General features: G+C 40.5%; 1 protein-coding gene across 1 annotated transcript; it reads right to left on the reverse strand.

Annotated features, from left to right (window-relative positions):
- Positions 1-4522: 4522 nt before the first annotated feature.
- LOC149209129 (uncharacterized) lies at positions 4523-8740 on the reverse strand. The gene is made up of 4 exons (XM_089398522.1): positions 8572-8740; positions 5564-8004; positions 5094-5206; positions 4523-4868 (listed from the first exon to the last, which is right to left on the reverse strand). The coding sequence occupies exons 1-4, from the start codon at positions 8738-8740 to the stop codon at positions 4523-4525; spliced, it is 3069 nt and encodes a 1022-aa protein (XP_089254648.1).
- Positions 8741-20521: the final 11781 nt, after the last annotated feature.

Consider the following 20521-nt stretch of genomic DNA (forward strand, 5'->3'; position numbering starts at 1 on the left):
CGTGTCCCTAATGGGTGGAAATAAGAGTTCTGGTTAGTAGGCCCCACTTCCATAACTAGAATTTGGAGGTCGGGTCATGTTGTAGTAACTCTCAACTCATGTTTACTCTAGAGAGCTTGTAAAAGCGAGTAAATGTGGGGGGAGTGGTTACAACTTTGACCAACAAATGTAATCATCACGTTGAGCACATGTACTCAAAAACATGATTACAACCCAATCCAAAATGAAAACATTAAAAATGAATAAAAGAAATTAAATTACACAATGAGAAATTATAGAATTTATCTAAATTACCCAACACTCTGCTCTAATGGAGGGGGGCCTGCCTACATAGAAAAATGTGCTAATATTATTTTATTTCAACACTTTCTACATCAAGAAGAAGAATTAACTATATTAATTAAGTCAATTAAAAGAAATAAATGCAAAGGAAAATTACTACATTACATCACACACTATGAAATTCATAAAACTACAATTAAAAATAAAAATTCAATAATAAATTATTTCATTATCATTTAGACATTGCTCTAAGTGTCCCCCCACCCATACACACTGATATCCTGTTGTCTTTATACATGCAGAAATAATTTATAAAACGAAATTGTTACAATAGTGTTATCTAAATCCTTTATATGGACGAATTTTCTTAACCAACGTGCCTTGGAGTTTTTCTTGTTTAAGACACATTTAGTTACAATATATTGGATTATTGATAAAACAAGGAATGTTGATCTGCTGGCCAAATTAATTTTATTGAAGTGTGTAAGATTTGAAAATGATTGTATTAGGAAAGATGGGTTTTATGTATTAATAAAATAGCAGTATCTACCAAACCGTGTCCGTTTTAATAAATGTCCTCAAGTGTTAGTCATTTTCGCTCATTCTGCACAAAACCCATGTTCTAGAATTTTTAAATTCAACTTCATTCTCTCAGAAATTTTTCCGCAAGTTGACTTCCTGAAAACTACTTGAATTGCAACAACATAGTTAGAGTTGTGGCAACGTAGAACAATGTTATGAAGTTGTAGCAATGTGCAAAAGTGGGAGTTACACCAACTGTATTTCAAGAGTTGTAGAAACTACAACCGAGATACACATTTTAGTTATTAATGTAAAATAATAAATAAATGCAATGGAAACATACTAAGTCTAAATTGTATAGAAGAATGAATTGATACAAGTTTTGGATAAGCAAAAAGAGGTTAAAAGTAGGTGAAGTATGGTGTCCAAAATGACATTTTTGAACCTTGTCATCTCCCCCCAAGTGAAAATGTTGCATGTCCTCATGCAACTTAGTGCGTTTCTTTCAACCAAACCATAGGACACTTCTATTTTTTCCCTGAGGGTATTGCAGCAAATTTGATGAAGTTGCAGTAGAATAGGCTACTATATGCAACAAGTGTGTTGTAGGAATAGCAACAATATTATTTTAATTGTTTGTTGCAAACTTATATTTATTGAACTTCTGCAAGCATATTTTTTTATTTCATTCTTTTTTTATGTAGTAAATCATGTGCATCTGATACATGGATCTCAAGATATCACTTTTTGCATCTAAAGTGAGAGAAACAACAACAATTACAATTGTAGCAGTAGCAGTAAATCATAGCTAATGATATGGTGATATTTTATTTCCTATTGTTGGTTCTTGTGTAGCAGCAGCAAAATTTTCTATTACTATTATTGTGTAATAGTAATAGGGCTTTCGTATGCCATTAATGCTGGAAATTTATTGTTGTCCACTAAAAAATGAAAACTATCATTATACATATTGAAACTTAAGGATGAAGACATATTTTTATGTAGGCATAACTTCTATGAAAACTTCTATTGTTGTAGGTTCTTGTGGAATAGCCTATTCCTCTCTAAATAACACTTTTCCTTCCTCATCCAAATTATATCCTTCTATTAAAGGACAATATTCTTATCAAATGGGATATGATCTACTGGAAGATATGTTGCGTAAAAATTTGGACCTAAATATGCTCATGGATCAAATAAGAGAGTGACGAAATTAGTGAATTTTGCCTTTCCCTTTTAGCTGCTTATTTTTCTATTGTTGGTTCTTGTGGAGTAACAACAAGGAATTTTTATTATCATTGTTTATTATGTGGTAGCAACCAAGAAAAAATGTATTGTTGTTGATTCTTGTGTGGAAACAAGAAGGAAAAAATTATTATTGCTAGTTCATGTGTATTAGCAACAAGCCTATATAAAGAAACTTGTAATCATTCTCATGCATGGATATTAGAGTGGAACTGAACAAGGATAATGAGGAATTTTATGGGATGTAAAGGTGATGGTATTTTGCATACCCTCTCCCTAAAACTAAATATATTTCCCACTCCCAATAAATGGAATTGGATGAAGAAGCATGATAGAGACCTAAGCGGATTTTCCAAATGGAAATCTAGAGCATCCAATGAACTAATATTAATAAAATAAAAAGAAACACACCTACACCTACATAAGAGGTGTTATAGAAACTAACTAATAGGTGTTGTAATAAATTGATTGGTAAGTTGATATTGCAGAAACTATAACAACAATTATGATATCACCTATAACAACAAATCTTGTAGTATCCTATCTAGAACATTGTCTCATGAGCTCTGCAACATGTGTATGAGAGTCTATGCGAGGAAAGAAAATGTAGAGATTGAGATGTTGGATTACCATGTGATTTATAGACTAAGATGTTGAACAACCTTTTATGTTAAACTTGTAAATCTATATTCAAAGAGTGGTTGAAACTTGAAGATTAAGTTTTATTTTTATTTTCAATATCTTGTCTGCTAGAGGGATGGTTTTCAAACAATATTTGTCTAAGTGTGCACAAAGGGTTTTCATAGTTAGAATATTTATTATATTTTTTCATTTTTTATTGTTTTCACAGAATTCTTGCCAGCAAGCTAGTGCTCAAACATTCCAAGGTCTCATGCCACCTAAGACAGGTTTTCACCATGAAATTTATTAAGAGATAAGAAATCATGGTAGCTCAACATTATAAGTGAGTTGAGTAACTTTTTTCATGGGTTAGGGATGGTTGGAGAAAGAAGTAAGAAGTGACGAGGTTGAAGTTGTGATTTAATGGTAGTAGAAAATTTTAATCTTTAAAGGAAACCACATAAGCAAATATATGCACTTCAACACACAATTATTTTTAGCTAGGACGAATGAAATGCAAGGGCATACCATGGTACTGATGAATAAGCATGATGAATACTAGGTTTCATTGAAGGGCTTCTTTTGCAATAAGTGAACTAGAAATGTAGTGATGGGCCTTCAATTTTGAAGCACTAGTATTCACTTTCATCTTTACACCAATTCTTCACTTCACTAGTTCTTTTTTTTTTTTTACAAGATCGTCTACTCATATATTATAAAAACTGCGCTAAGCAAAAGCTGTTACATAAGATTCGAGAAGGGGAAGAAGTCCAAACCCGGGACACAACCCTTGACTTCTGAGAGTTTAACTTGAGGAGAAAATGTTGAAATAGATATCTACTGTACTGTCTGACGAACAAGCCATCTATAAGACATACTTTGCTAGTCATAAGATTAACACCAAAACTGGTTCACTGTGTCTTCCATCTGGTCATCCCGCTGCTGATCCTTTTGGCTTGCCTTTGTAGAGGCCTCTGCCTGCATGCTCTCCGTGAGGTTCTTGATATGGTTGATGGCCTCCTCCAAGTGCTGGCACTTTTCTTTAAGGCCCTCGATTTCTTTCTTTTGTTTTTCAAGCTTTTTTCGCTTGGATCTGCTGTCGGCATGAAAATCATCTCTGAGGTCGTTATGATGTTTTACAAACCGGGCGATCATAAAACAGTGTTCTTTGCAGAGAGTGCAGGTGTCATTTCCTAGCACTCTATCCAGCGGATTCCCCTGTTTCTCTTCTCCCTCCTGGGCCTCAGGCTGTTGTCTATTCTCTGCCATGATTGTGGAGAAGCGAGTTAGCGAACAAAAAGTTTGATAAAGACTTGGATTATACATGAGAACTGTGTGAATGACCAGCTGATCATAGTAGCTCTGCTGTCTGACTCGCTTGTTGCTGAAGAGGAGATCAAGAGGGAGGAACAACAGTGTTAAGTGAACGCATTGTTTGCTTCCGCTGCGGTGAACTGCGCTGCCACACTCAGGACACACTGCTCTACCAATCTGATTCTGAAGAGGCAGTGAGATTCTGAAGAGATCGGGAAAGGGGGAGGGGATATAAAGGGGAGAGGGAGACACTTCATGATGAGAGGGCGGGATATTTCTAACTGCAGGAGCTGGGAGCGGATCCTGCTTCAGATTCGAAATGCATTCTCCGAAGGGGCGGATAGGATGTTTACCTGGAAAGTCAGAGGGGAGATCACGAGAAGATTGGGGATGCATTGCTCTGGAATCGAAGGAAGAGGGGAAAGACGGCGGAGTGAAGGAGAAGGGAGGATCGAGGAATGAGAGACCGATGAGGTGATTGATGTTTTGACAAATTCTGAAGGAGCTGTTCTAATGAGCTGTCTGACAATTTGATCTCTTATGGGATCGCCCTTTCATAGATTCTTTCATTCTCACGAACCTGTCCTTGCTGCCTGTTGACTGCCTTGCTTGCTAAGGAGTCCGCCTCTGCATTATTTTCTCTTAGCACGTGCGTAAAGGTTACTTCCCCCATATTTCTGAGATTGTTTGTAATCCTCGTCCTAATGTTGTTGAGGCCTGCTTTGATGAACTCTTTACCTGTGATCATGGCCGAGATGATGATGGCCGAGTCCCCAAGAATAATGGCGTTCCTTAAACCCAGTCTGGATAGAATTGTGGTGCCTAAAAGTAGGTTGTAGGCTTCAGCTGCATTATTAGAGGCAGTCCCGAGTCCCCATTCATAGCTGCAGATGGAATTCCCGTTATGGTCTTTAATTATGCCTCCTGCTCCTGCTTTTCTGGGATTGTTCTTTTAAGCGCCATCAAAGAAGAGAAGGGGGCGATTTTGAGTGAGAATCCATTGGCTTATCTCTTCTTTAGTTCCCCTGAGTTTCCAGTTGGATTGCTTCTGATGTTCTTTGCTCTGGGGGGGAGGACTCTGAGAGTGGCTAATGTTGAATTTATTGTACCAGTCTCTTTCTTCTTGGGCCCAGCTCGTCTGATCTGGGAGGGCTATGAAGTTTGCGCTGACAGCTTCAGAGATGTTAGCAAATATCTTTGCTATGACATTGTCTAGTTTAGGCTGTTTGTTGTTAAAGACGTGATTGTTCCTAGCTAGCCAGAGGTTCCAGCATAGGGTGGCAGGGATGCATTTCCACACTCTGATTAGATTATTCTTGCCTTTTCTAGAAAGAGGGAAGTCTTTCTTCCAGTTTTTCTGTAGATTGTGAATCTGATCATGGATTCCTCGAACTTCCAAGGGGCTTGTTAACTGTTTCCAACAATTCTGAGCGAAGGGGCAGAGAAGGAAGGAGTGCTGAATGGACTCCTCCTCTGCTCGGCAGAAACAACAAATCAAGGGGCCTTGAATTCCTCTCTTTCTCAAGTTCTCAGCTGTGAGGATTTTCCCTTTTAAAAGGGTCCATTTAAAGTGTTTTACCTTTGGAAGGCATTCTGACTTCCAGGCCGCTGTGTGAAGGTTCCAATTTTCTGTAGGAGTTATATTTTGAAGAGATTTATATCCTTCTTTTACTGTGAAGGACCCTCCACATGTGTCCCAGATGTATCTGTCATCATTCTCCTTGTTGGTTGGGGCGGATCCAGAGAGTGAGAGCTTCAGGTTGAGCCATAATTCTTTGAGGTCCAGAGGGAGATGCAGATCTTTCCAATCGAGCCATCTATTTTGGTTCCAAGAAGATATATCGTACAGGGTGGTTATCTTTCGTTCCTCCATCCAATCTTGCAGAGGCCTGAGCTCTTGTAGAAGGTTTCTTGGGTTGGAGCTCATTATTCTATCGGACCATATCTTGATGTTCTTTCCATTGCCTGGGAATTTGGAGGCATTTTCTCTGAAGTGGGGCAGAACTTTCTTAATGAGACGCCACATCAGAGTGCAAGGTCTGTCTACTATTGGTTCATTGAGGATGTTGGAGTTTGGGCCTCTGAGATATTTTCTTTTTATTGTCTCCACCCACCACGAGCCATTTCCTGAAAGGATCTTCCAGATCAGTTTGAGCCCCAGAGCCTGGTTGGAAAGACTTGGTATTTTTATGGAGAGACCTCCTTTTTCATAAGGAAGAGTGACTTGGTCCCAGTTGACGAGGCTGAACTTCTTTGTGTCCTGTTTTCCTCCCTGCCAGAGAAAACTTCTCATTATGAGTTCCATATGTTTGTGAGTGCTAGCAGGCGCCATGATTACCGCATATCGGTAAATTGGGAGGCCTGAAAGGACAACCTTTATGGGGATGGTTCTGCCAGCTAGGTTTAGCCAAGAGGCGCCCCAGCTCTGGAGGAGGCCTCTCATCTTTTCAATATGTTTTGTCCAGACCTCTGCTTTGATGTGTTCCTTTGCCAGAGGCAAACCCAAGTAAGAAAATGAGCTCCAATTTTTTTGTAGTGGAATGTCCAGAATCTGGGATATTCTTTGTTGTATCTGGTAGGGGACATTCCAAGTGTAAATTTTACATTTCCTGTTGTTCAATTTGTCCCCGGAGACTTGGAGGAATGCATCCAAAACTCTTTTGAGCCTCCTAGCCATCAAACTAGAAGCTCCCCCAATTAATAAAGTATCATCCGCGAATAGCGAATTATTGATCTCCTTTATTCCTCTTTCAATGCATATGCCCGTGATCTCTTTTTTGTTGCGGAGATTTTCTAAATGAACACTCAGAGTCTCCGCCATGAGAATGTAAAGGAAAGGGGAGACGGGGCAGCCTTGCCTTAGCCCCCTAGAACTTCTAAAGTACTTGCTGGGGCGACCATTGATCAGCGGGGCGGTCCAAGGGTTGGAAATACACCCGCTGATGATGCTAACAAAGTTGGAGGAGAAACCGAATTTTTTTAGAACTGCTCTTAAGAAGGAGTGATCCACTCGGTCAAATGCGTTGGCCATGTCCAGCTTGATGATCATTCCGCGCTCTCCTCTATTGTGGCTGCTGTGGATGGCTTCCTGAATTAAAATAACATTGTCTATGATCTGCCTTTTTGGGACAAAGCCGCCCTGGTTCTCAGAAATTAAAAGAGGAAGGAATTTCTTTAGCCTGTTGGCAATTATTTTTGTTATGATCTTATATGAGACATTGCAGAGCGAAATGGGATGGAATCTATCAAAAGATTTGGGGTTTGCTTCGTTGGGAATCAAAGCTATGTGTGAAGACTTTGTGTTATCCCCCAACTTGTGGTTTCTAAAGACGTTTTTTACCATTCTCACAAAGTCCTTCTTTATAGTTTCCCAATGCTGCCTATAGAATGCGACTGTAAATCCATCCGGCCCCGGTGCCTTGTCTTGCTGCATGCTGAAGGTAGCCTCTCTGATTTCTTCAACTGTAGGATCTTGCTCCAGCTTGCTATTGTGATCCTCTGTTATTTTGCTCTCTATTACACTGAGAAATGCATCGCTGTCATTTTGTTGGGGATCTGCCAAAAGAAGAGCCTTGAAGTGATTAAAGGCTGCATTTTTTATTTCTTCTTGTTCCTTCAACTCTCTCCCTTCCACTTCGATTTTGTCTATTTGATTGCTGGTTCTTCTGGTCTTGACATTATTGTGGAAGAAAGAAGTGTTTTTATCCCCAGCTTTCAACCATAAGCAGCGGGATTTCATTCTTTGCTCCTCTTCCTCCACGTGGTTTTGCTGATATAGCTCCTTGTACAGATTTTTTTCCTTCTCTAAGTCCTCTGCTGTGTATTGAGTTTGTTCTTTTTCTTTGTGCCAACTCTCCATCTCTGCTAACAGGTCAACTTTCTTTTTCCTTTCAGAGGTTTCCTTGTCCCTCCCCCACTGCTTTATAACTGTCCGAAGTTGTTTCAGCTTTGTTTCCCATACAAAATGGGGCGAACCTAAAACTTCATTTGTCCACTGATTTCGTACAAGAGTGCGGAAATCTTCATGGGAGTCCCAGAATTTATTATATTTGAAAGGAAGGGGGCCTAAATTTATTCCTTTGTCCAAGGTGAGGACCACGGCCTTATGGTCCGAAGCTGTGCCGTGGATGATATGGCTCCTGATTGCTTGGAAATTACCTGCTACACCTTCCTGGATTAGGAACCTGTCCAGCCTCTCTTTTATATTGTGTGATCATGTTCTCTTATTGGTCCATGTGTATTTGCCATTCGACAGAGGGGTGTCTATCAGATTGAAGAGCTGAATGATGGATTCTAACTTGTCTCTCGATGGATCTACATGGTAGTTCCCTCCATATTTTTCTTCCACCTGCCTAATTAGATTCATATCTCCCCCAAGAATTATCCAGCTGCTGTGGATGGTGGAGAGATCCGCTTCTATGGAGTTCCAACAGCTGGCTTTGTCTCTGTAATGATTAGGTGCATATATATTATAAATGTAATAAACTTCCTGCGTGCTTTTATTCTTTAAATCTGTTCTGGTCCACCAGCTGCATAGCTGTGAGTTGGTGATTTCCCATTTATTTTTGTTCCATAATGTTCCTATACCTCCTGAAGCCCCATCTGAGCCTTTTGATATGCCTGTGTAATTTTTGAATCTTTGGGTTTGAAGTAGAAAGTCCTGCTCGGTGGTTTTGGTCTCCTGGATTAGAAGAATGTCTGGCTGTTCCTGATTTTTAAGATCCTTGATTGCTTTCAACTTTAAGGAAGAGCCCATCCCCCTACAGTTCCAAGAGACCAAGTTCATTATTTACCAGTTGTGGGATGGGGTCCGGACTTCTCCTTGGCCTTTTCACCACTCCCTTTTAACTTGCCTAGGTATGAATCCATGGGTTGCTGAGTACCGGTTGCCATTTCCTTAGCTGCTATTTCATCCCTTAGTTCTTTATTCGTTTTCCGACCAACTTTTCTCGGAGGATCGGATGGCTGGTTGGCTTCTTTTGCTTTGTTTCTAGTGAGGATTCTTTCGATGGTGGGAGGGGGGGAGGGAGGAGGGTTTGAACAAGGAGATGTTGGGCGAGGGGATTGAGGAGGGGAGGACGGGACTTCAGCTGTTAAGGATTCGAAGGGGTTGGAGGAGGAGGGGAAGGCAGAAGAAGGAGGGGGAGGAGGGGGGGGTAGGCTTGTTGCCAGAGGGGCTGTGGAGCTAGTGCCCGGGTTAGAGGAGGACTTTTTCCTTTTTACTTGTTCCCATGATCCCTCAGCATTTTCCTCATTATGTTCTACTTCATTTACTTTTAACTTGCTACATCTATTGGCAAAATGACCATACTCGTGACATACCTTGCATTTGAAGGGTAACTGTTCGTAATCCAGCTGCTGGATGTGCATCCATTGGTCCACCTTTAACTTAATGGCTTCTGGCAGTCCTTTCCCGAGATCAACTTCAACGCAGATCCTTGCACATGCATGCATGTTCTCCCTTGGTTCCGATATGTCTATGTATTTTCCAACTGCATTGTCGATCGCTTTGACCGATTCATCCCCCCAGAAATGCAGGGGCAAGTGAGGGAGGCGCACCCAAACAGGGACGGCATTTGGAATGTCCATTTCCGGATCGAAGTCCGGGGTCCATCTGTTCAGATAGAGACCTCTTGTGTCCATGAAGTAAGGTCCATTGCGGAAGATGAGGTGCTTATCTTCTTTCGACTTGAACAGGAAGGTGTAGTATCCTTGCCCGCAGAATCTGATGGCGATCTTCCCCTGGATCATTGTGCTCCAGTTGTGCTCCACCCATTTTTGGACAGTTCTTGGGGATGGCCAGAGTCCAGTGAACTGTCCTACAAGACCTCTTTCTGCTAAAGCTATTGCCGATTTCCTTGGAAGGGATGGAGGGAGGATCACCTCAGGGATCTCATCCAACTTTTTGATGAACTTTGATAAAGAAGGGCGAGGTCTGGCATCTGATGGCTCTGACAAAAGAGAGGCAAAGATATCCTTTGGGTTCTCTGAAGCTGGAGGAGGGGAAGCGGATCCTGCCATTGCAGGCCCGCTGAGAACGACAGGAGGGACAAACCGTCAAGCGGCCGGGTCCCCGAAGGTGGGGTCCGCGCTATACGACGAGATCAGGGATGCGAAGCAGAGGCCCGACCACGCAGAGCCTGGGGGCGAGGGTAGAGGCGCAGGAGATTCAAACGGGCTCACAGCTCCAGCGCAGTGGATCCACAGAATTCCCTCTTGAATTGTGTGTCACTTCTCTAGTTCTTTAATCCATTAATAACCTTGATGAAAAAGTCCTTTTGCCTTCAATTTTAGATGAGTTACTGTTGAACCAAGCTTATAGGATTTTTAGCTTCAAATCATGATTTTTTTAAGGACTCAAAATCCTCCTTTTTGATGCCCTTTTTGTATTAAATTTTGTCTTTGAGGATCATTTGTTCTTGGATTGACCTCATTCCTATTAGCACTTTGGAGGTGTTGTAGTACCGAGTTGCAGTAGCTCGAATCCTTGAGAGTTTCAACAACCGTATTTATGGAGTTGTAGAAACTATATTTATGGAGTTCTAGACTATATTTATGGTGTTTCAACAAGCCAAACTTGTAGCAATTTTGACAATAACAATGGTAAGGAATATTTGCAACAATGGTGACTAGAGTTGTGTTGAATAATCACACAGCCATAAAACCATATTCACAACAAATTAACTCACAAAAACAAAACTAGCGGAAAAGGCAAAGAGCCATCATGTGGTCTCTCATGCTCATGTAATTCTCTCTTATTCAAAAAAGTTAACAATACATTTAAATACATGAGTAAGTGGTCTTAAGATAGTGCATCTATCTTAGAATCACCTGGTTGAGACAATTTCTCAACTTACACACTAATTTAGGAGAGCTAGTTGGAGAGAATCTCTCATCCAAACTAGAATCCTTAGTTTGAGGAATTCTCATGATTTTATTTATTTAATTTAATAATTGGATTTATTATCGATTTTTAAGAGAGTGAGGCTAACATTCCCCCTCTCAATGATAAATCCAAAACGAACAAGGAACCATCTTCTAAGTTCTCAAGTTGATCCTCAAAAAAATACTGCCTGAAAAAACTGCCAAAGCTGGATGCTGAAAAAACTCAAATCTGAAGAGAACATGAATTAGTTGCATGTATGATTCATCTCTGAATGTCGCTTGACAACTCCATCATGTGCTAAGATGCAAAAGGATCCAACTGTCCTTTGTCTGAAATTAGCATCCTATGTTCACTGACAAAATGTGATGAATGCCCACTGGCGTATTTGCTGATGATGATCGCCCGCTGGCTGATGAAGATGCCCACTGGCGAATTTGTTGATGCTCACTCGCTGATGAAAATGCCCACTGGCTGCTTTGTTGATGTTGTCGAGATTTTCAGTTTGACAACCACTTTTCAATTTCATTGGCATTTTGCCCCCTTTGTCAACTGAAAGGAGAGACAATCATCTGCATTTGATATCTAAACTCGTCCCCTTCAGGTGTAGGAGTGTTTCACTGGTATACTCCCCCATTCAACTGCATGAGAGTACCATCTTCATTTGACTATTAGCTACAAGATGTGTGAGTGAATTCGATTTTAAAACTTGTACAATCTTTTGACTGTGGATTACCATTCCCAGGGATCAATCCATGAATAATTGATCTTCAATATACTTGATTGTTGTTGTTGCTGCATTTTGTTGATGAATGATTTGACTTGCCACAATGGTGACAAGGATGGAGATCAAAACATTGATTTTTCAGATGACCGGTTATTTGACAATGAAGGCATTTTGGTTTGACTGCCACTTCAGTATGCATACATGTCGATTTGTCTATAACTTTCTCATGGCTTGTTGATTGTATTTGATTAAGAAATACTGCACTGATGAACTTGATTGGTTTAGAATAATCGGGGATATGCAAGTTGTTTTCATCTTTGTCATATCCTAATCCTTGTTGATTTTGATTACTTTGAATTTCTTCCCATGGCTTGATGATGGGTTTGGAAGAAAGTTGAACTGGAACAACTTCAACACTTGAAGCTGGTTGGATGAAGGAAGTTGAATGATCAATTATCTCTAGATTGGTCAAAGACTTGGAAGAAACACGCTTCTCTTGCAACTCATTTCTCTACAGTTGCAACTCTAGTTGAAGGAACTCAATTGTTTCTTGTGCATGTTGAATATGCACTTGAATGTCAGCAAGAGTTGTTTTGCTAATTTGCACCATGTCTTCAGCAATTGAGAGGATCAAATTGTTAAGAATCTTTAATAACTGAATGCTTTTCACCATGTGAACTTGTTGGAACTCACGTTCGCTTGCTTTAAATACTTGTTGGATTTGTAGAACTTGCTCGTTTTGTGCTTGGTTGATTATTGCACGCTCGCTTGCTTTCACACTTGCTAGCTTTGATGCTCACTTGAACTTTCTTGATTGATTACTGACACTTGTGATTTCTTGAATGTACTCACTAAATGTGATGATTTGTAAAAAAAGGAAAGGGTGTCAAACACTGTCGAAAATGCACCCAAGATACAAATGACAAGTTCAATATTGATGACTCAGTTGAAGACTTACTTGACTTAATGTATTCACCTTAACAATTCAAATTAGGGTGTCGGTTACAACTGAGAATGCACCCATACAATTCAGTTAAAACATGTTTATTTGCAAGTGATACAAAAAGTGTTGATGATTTTGATGTCGTCTTGGCTTGAAATGCTTGATTTTGTAGCGTCCTTAACTTGATGGCATGAATTAGTTGTTGTGAAATGTTGTTGTAGAATATTACTTTTATCAAGTCGATGATGTCACACTTTGTGCTTATGAACTTAATTGATTTTAGGAGCTTGAATGATGACTTTCTTATGTGCATGTAATTGTTTTGTTTAAGCATAATAAAGAGAGTGTTTTACAAATTCGACTCAAATCATGCAAGCACATTCACGACACATAGTGTACCTATGATCCCCTTCTTCAATTTTGGCCGGATCTAGGACACGATCACCACAAAAAAAATATGTGTGTATTAACTTTCAATATACATCATCATGACAATGTCTTAAGTGAGGCGTCTCAATCATAGACTAAGAACTCTAGTGTCAAATTGTCTTCAAAAACTAACTCTAAAACAATGATAATGCCAAGCTCTAGCATCAAAGTTAACTTTAATATTTCCTTTACCTCTCTTCAAAATTACTTTGTTTCTCCAAAACACAAAATCAATACACCTTATGAACTAATCCTCTTTCTTATCTCACTCCTTATATCTCCAAAAATTATCTACCACTTCTCACTCCAAAAAAAAATTACAAATTAAAAAGCCCACCTTATCACTCCATTACAAAACACACCTCTATTTTTAAATGTCACTTTAAAAAACATACATAATGACTAGTTAGTCTTTCATAAAACACACACTCCTTTTAAACTCCCATTAATTTTTTAGTGAAGTTCCTTTTAAAAAGTGAATTAACTTTTGTAAAATCACAATTTTTCTTTTTGTGAACGAATCTCAGTGGATCTGAGGGAGCCAAAGTTCTACGATGGAGGAGGGAATGATGCATATGAATAATAGAATAAACAAGAAGGTTAGCAAGCACTCCATTCAGAAAATACCCTTAAATCACTGATTTTGCACTATTTTTCTTCGTGAAAAATTTGACGCTGTATTTTGAGCCTTATAATGTTAAATTGCCGGCAGATTGCAGTGTATGGTATGTGAACTTAGGACTGCTGATTCAACTATCAGCCAAATCGTCTTGGTGGTCCTCCCATGCTTCGCATAGCTGGAATTGAGTTTCTCAACATGGATTTAGACCAGCAGAGAGAATTGAAGAGACTGGGCGCAGACTGGAAGACTATGCAAAATCTTTCGATGTGCCCTTTGAATACCAGGCTATTGCAACAAAGTGGGAGAACTTGGCCTCAAGAGGGTCTCCAATGCATGAAACCATCTCATTCTCGTGCAAAATCTATCGGTAGTCATGAAAGCATTTCCTCTTCGACTAGAAATCTAGGGGCGGCTACAGGTGAACGACGATGGCTACCAGGCTATTGATTCTTGTGGGTGCGGGTCTGACTGGACCTATTGTTTTAAAGGATGGCCACTAATCTAATATCATTTAAAACAATAGATCTGGTCAAATCTATGCCCACAAGGATCAATAGCCTAGTAACCATCGTCGCTCACCTGCAATCACCCCTGGATTTCCAGTTGAAGAGGAAATGCTTTCATGACTACCAATAGATTTTGCAACACCAATTTACCATTTTCTATCACCTCCAAAGGTACATGTACAAGTTGGTCTAGGGAATTTCTCAATATTTCACTTTAGTTAGCATAAAAAATGTATAAATTCCTTCTTAGATCTAAATCTTCTCATGTAATTTACTAGACCATAAGACACAAATCTATTCTACTCATTTGCAGAAAGAAATTCGTGATCAAGAAATTATATCATAAACATGCGCAATGATTCAACACACATGCTCATAATTTTATCTAGGGGAAAGAAATTGCTTAAAACCCCTTCCTATTTGTATTGCATTAATCATAAAATAGAGAAGAAAGACAATTCTTGCTCAAGCCTGAGCAAACTCTACACTAGTATAGTCTATCTCTCTGCCTCACAGACTGACTCTACCCAACACTTAGCCAATTTATCTGTCTTCCAAGCTCCTATTTCCTTGCATTACTCAATGAGGAAATATGACCCTATTAATTAGGAAATTCCCCATTGAGAATTGCACAATACTTTTAGGCCCTTCTCTAACTGCATGCACCACCTCTATAATTTGGATTAGTCTACAACTGAATGTGCACTTCCCTTGAACTCCAATTTGAACTGGGTAAATCAAATTTTTTGGAATCATCAATTATTTTAGGTTTATTGACGAGTTAAATGAATAATCACTGAATATGACTGAAGTCCCACCCCACTACTAGACCCTCCACTAGTTCCTCTATTAGTTGGAACTAGTTAACTCATAATAACTTAACTTAACTGGAACATATTGCTAGAAATTAGAAATCAATCATATTGTAGTAAACTCAAGTGTCGCAATGTCACCTCAGTTAACTACCTCCAAGTATTTTGCTGAAATTGAAATTCGAATTCTAATCTAGTTTGACCAAGGAAAAGTCAAAACTAGATTTTCTTGTTGCATTGTCAACACTCCCTCTCAACAAAAAAGGGATTATTAGTTACCCCAATCATGCCTTGGAAATAGAATTCTCTTCTTAACAAAGCATGTGTTAAAATATCTACATCTTTGTTGCGGGGAAAAATGCCTATGCAGGACGATCCTATCCACCTAAGGTGTGAAAGTGCCTTAGCAACAAACGGAGACAACTATTCTAGTATTCTTCCTTTATGAATTAATAATGAAGAGAGATGGATGGACTAACCGGTGTCTTCCGTTTGTCCCTCGATCCAGTTTCTCTTCTCTTGGAGAGTTCCCAGCTACTTGCCTTCTCGCTCGCCCAGCTTCAAGAGGTTTCTGCAAGATCACAAGAAGAGAACACTACACAAGACATGGATTCATATTCATAACTAGTTCATGATTAGAAATAAACTAAACATACTAATGCAATCATACATCAAATATACACCAGTATATAGGAGAAACCAAGATAGCTTTATTGATGAATAACAAGGTTCAGGAAGAGATACAACCCAGAGGGCTCCAATCCAGCATCTCCTTCCCAGCAAATGGAATTCCTATCTTCACCCCCTTCAAAGCATTAAGCACCCAATGATTCCAATCTCAAACCAACAGCAATTCTTTGCAATAACAAAATTCCAACCTCTAGATCTCATCGAGGAGAGATCCATATATAGATGTTTGGAGAGAGGATGAGTCAGCTTGAGATCTGACTAGTGTCCTCTCCCTCTGTCAGTTCTTGATTCCACTTGGAGGTTCTTGCTTCCACTTGGAGATTGGGAACCTCTTACTCATCACCAATCGAATTCACTGAGGCAAGTGTCATTGAGGAAGATTCTGGAAGCTTCCTGGGTCTTGACACCTCTTGGAATGAACTTTCCATTTGGCAATTCTCGCTCAACGCACCCTGGTAGTGCTTCTACCTGCGTTGCAGTGCAGGTAGCCAGTGTTGGCTTTGACATTCAGCGCAGACAGCTAGTGGAGCCACTGAATTGATCCTGAATTGACTTGTTTTTGAGTAGTTTCTGGTGGAGAACTTCTGTGAATTGCTGTGGTTTGTTAGCCTTGTTCCTCTAGGGGTAGGAACAACATGTTTAGGGACTTTGGATCCCTTAGATTATGGACATTTCATGCTCAATGCTGTAAGGCACAAAAATGTCTATAACAGTTGCCCCCTAAAGTATGAGGCCGTTTATCGGGTGAAATGCTTTATCAGGGGGATCCGAAGTTCATCCAATGCTGGGAGGAGACCTGTAATAAGATACAATACAATACATTATTTTTCATACTGCTTTCATGATCTAGCTGAGGCGGGCATTCCCATGCTCAGCTTTATAAATTCATTTTTCTGTACATAGAACAGACAATCGTCTGGTGGTAGACTGATAATTTTGCTGAAATTATCATCCTTTGGGTAGGATGATTATCTGCTGCAATGATGTACATGTCAATGTCTTTATCTTTCCTGAATATATATCGCAGCCCGGATGGATGAAACTAGATCCAGGGTCTTCAAACTGATTCGATATTCACTCTAAGTACAAGTCAATCCATGTGAGAAATGTTTTGAAGTCGAACATGGAAAGACATCGCTTGATTACCGGTCAATGAGGTAAACCGTTAACAAGCGCGAGAGGAATCACCGATAATGATAATGACCCTCAAGGTACTGCAGTACAATTCACGTGGTGTGAATAAAGGACTTGGCGTTGAACACCACGCAAAATATTTCGGTCGAAGGTCATTGATGTATACCTGTCGCCGAAAGTGAGAAACTTGCCATTGAGGCATGCAAGCTTCAAAGTACTGAAGGGGTTGTTCCTAGATCAACTTCTTGGATAATGAGATGATGTCGACAAGAAGCGATCCGTCAAAGGAGGGCCTTAATGAATCCCACATCAATGACACGGAACGGAGCTAATGATTTTGATGGAGGTGAAAACGATCTGTGACATATGATTCAGGGTGGCGGTCATGAAAGGATGAAGGATAATGTACAACAGTGGATGGGACACGGTTGACTTTTCTGAACGACTTCTCTTGAACATATGGTGACACTGACGCGATGGATCGGTAGCATTACCCCAAATATGGATGGTATGGCGAGACCATGGATGTGACCGGTGAATGAAACAACCCAACCCGATTGTGGTACGGAGGAAAAGTGTCATGTTCAAGAGCGACTTGCTACCATCAAAGTTTTCTTGAGTTTCTCCCAATTTTTCCCCAGTCATTGCTGACCAGTACCTCCTTATTTTTGTCAAGCTTGAGGAGGATAACATATGCTTGTTCTATAACCTGCCCTTCGGGAAAGCCCATCGCTATGTTTTAACGAGCCTAGCGATAGTGAAACTCGTTCTCATCTAAAGACAAGTTTGTCGCTATTTAATGATTTTAATGAGTCTAACGACAAAGATAACTCGGTCCTTTTCATTTTTAGAGAGTCTGAAAAGGTACATAAAGTTAACTCCGGAAGTCCTTTTTCGTCATCTAATCCCTTAAGTCCGAAAAAGTATAAAACAATACAGAAGGGATGAGTTTTCGATAGTTTTAACGAGCCGAACAAAACAAGCGCTCGATCTTTTTGTGCAATAATCCCTCAGGTCCAAAAAGATTAAAATCTAGAGGAGGGATAACACTTCCTGTCCCTTTAACGAGCTGGAAGGCCAAGGACTCGGCAATCTTTTCATATTTTACGAGTCAGATGAAAAGAGCTTAAAGAAGACTCGTCTTTTGAGGAACGAGTGATAAAATGGGTTAGCAGCTGATTCCAGGTACAGGTTGGAATTTTCCAATCACGGCAGTGTCACAAGGACGGCTAGTGAAATCACTCTTCGCAGCTATCCCTCAAAATGGGTAAACAATCATATGGAGGTGAACGATCGGCCAATGAAAAGTGGAGGTGACGGGAAAACACGACCAAGTCTTTAATGGCTGATAATATTACATTCACAGTGGTTATTTACCGGGATAGTTCATTTTTTAACGAGCTTAAACGTGGGTGGAAACATTTGCTCGATCTTATGTTTATTTTTTAACGAGCATGAACTATGTGCTAAAACTGCTCGGATCTTGCATTTATTTTTTAACGAGCATGAACTGTGTGCTAAAACTGCTCGATTAAACCAGTCATATGATAAGAGTGTCTCATCAAGATTCTATTTTTTATGGAGCTTCATCTCACCAAGCTTTGCTCTGCATCCTTTCGTTATGCAAGTTCGGAAATGACTAATCCTACGAGTTTAAAGGGTTAGACCTACAGGTTTAAAGGGAGGACCTAAAAATTTAAAAAATAAATAGCCGCCCCTTGCTTGCACTCAAAAAGGTCTGCATGCCCCCAGGCATGAAGTACGATTTCAAAGTTACCTCTACTTCATTTCCGTCAAAACATTTGTTTCACCGAGAGAGGCCTACCTCTTTCAGGTTACCCAAAGATTGTCTCGTTAATCTTTCAAACAAAACACTTCCTCGACAATGTCTACCGAAATAGACAAAGGTGAGCGACGAAGCCCGCCAACTCACATAACTTTGACAAAAGAATCTTATTCTAGAATAACCCTCTTCCTAGACGGACGGGGTACAGACTAGTCATATTCTCCCGCGGAAACCTACCTTATACCCAAAGTTTTCCTGCCAAAGCAGACCAGGACGCATGCCCCTTGGGTTCCAGTCATATCCTCCCAGATTACTCGCGCTCATCAGGAGGATGGACCGTGGGTTGAGACACTTCTTGCGTGAAGAGACCATTTAGGGATGGTATATGACTATTTGCGATGCGTGATCCGGGAAATGAAAGTTGGTCCACGAGCTTGACCACTCTTCCTTTGTGCGGAAAACACATTACTCTAAAGAGTGAGGAGACGATGGCTCCCATGCAATATATATAGTCTCATCCAAGGAGTAGGTTATAATCCAAGGGTCCTTGAACGACCATCACGTTCATTTGAACGGTCTTCCCTTTCAATGTTATGGGCACATTGGGAAGGATCCCTAAAGGTCGACTCGTTCCTTTATCAAAGCCTGATAGATTTCTCATTTCAGGAAAAAGCGCTGGCGAACCAAGCGCTTTCCAAGCAATAGAGGAAAGGATACTCACAGATGCCCCCTCATCAATGATAGTGCCAGCCATTACCATTCTGTATATTTGAACGATAATTCTGAATGGTATGCTTGCTGGCAAACGGGGTCTGCCTAGTTGGTTCCAGTCGAAGGACACAACCAGGTTTCTTGGTGGTGGGACCGAATAGACGGCCAGGTATGACTCTGATGAAGTTCCTTCCTGCGATAAAGGAATGGGCAAATTGCCCCCTTGTTCGTCGGAGTCTGTGTTGATGAAGAGAATTTGGACGGTGTCGTCTTCATTCTCCTCTGTGATGGTACCATTCGAAGATAGAGCCTCTGAAGGCAAAACCGGGTCAACTGCCGCCTCAACCTTTTGACTTTCGTCAGGTATGGATTCAGACGGTTCATCTTCAATGATAGGTGCTTCGGTTGACCACCTGGGCGGGCCAGCCGGGTTCTCAACTAGTGAAGGACTTGGCAGGAGTTTTTGATATCCAGGAGGAAGTTGCGCTTGTAAGATCGGGCGATCTTCCAAAACTCTTTTAGCCTCGTCTGAGAAGGGACAACGGTGGATGGGATGGTCGCCTTCACACAGTTTGCAGGGAAATCTAGCTTTCCCTCTCTGTCCTGGGACTTCACTTTCACTAGTTGACGGTGAGCTGTCAACATGGCTATCAGAGGTTGACGCCATCGAATTGTGCAAACGGGGAGACCAGTCCCTTAGTATCCGAGGGATGCAGGGATAATCTCTGTGGAAGTGGTCTCCCTTGCATATGACACATGGCGATTTAGGCCTAGTCAGTGCTGTGTGTGGATTTTTGTCAGACGCCACTTGTTTGCCCCCAGTCGCTTTTGGCTCTTTCTTCTTCTTTTCCTTCTTCTCCTTAGGAACTTGGTTTTTTGTTTTACTAGTTCCGTCAAGCAAAGAGGAAGGAGGAGAGGAAGAATTAGATGAAGTAGAAGGCTGGTGGGTAACTCTGGTCTGGTCTGACTGTTGATTCGACTGTTCAGGAATAGTGGTGTTCTGAACGACATTGGTTGAAAAGAGCCAGACCGGCAAGCCAATTGTCAGTTCTGAAAGCGACAATGTGGCCATATGGGGCGCACCAACATCTTCCCAAGAGGAGAAGGGACTAGGATTTCCACCAAAGGGAATTCCTTGGTTGGTGTGCTCCATTTTCTCAACCTAAAGATCAACGCAGGAATAAGGGGTGATTGTTCCGTTTAAAATAAATTTTAACGACGCTTTAGACACAACTTGCTTTTTCAATTTTAAAGAGTCGAGAAAAAGCTAAAGATGACTCTAGTCTCCTTCGAT

The sequence above is a fragment of the Pinus tabuliformis genome, chromosome 1_2, assembly GCF_031772625.1.
Source record: "Pinus tabuliformis cultivar Carrire ecotype Pingquan chromosome 1_2, CPIR1, whole genome shotgun sequence".
Lineage (NCBI taxonomy): Eukaryota > Viridiplantae > Streptophyta > Pinopsida > Pinales > Pinaceae > Pinus > Pinus tabuliformis.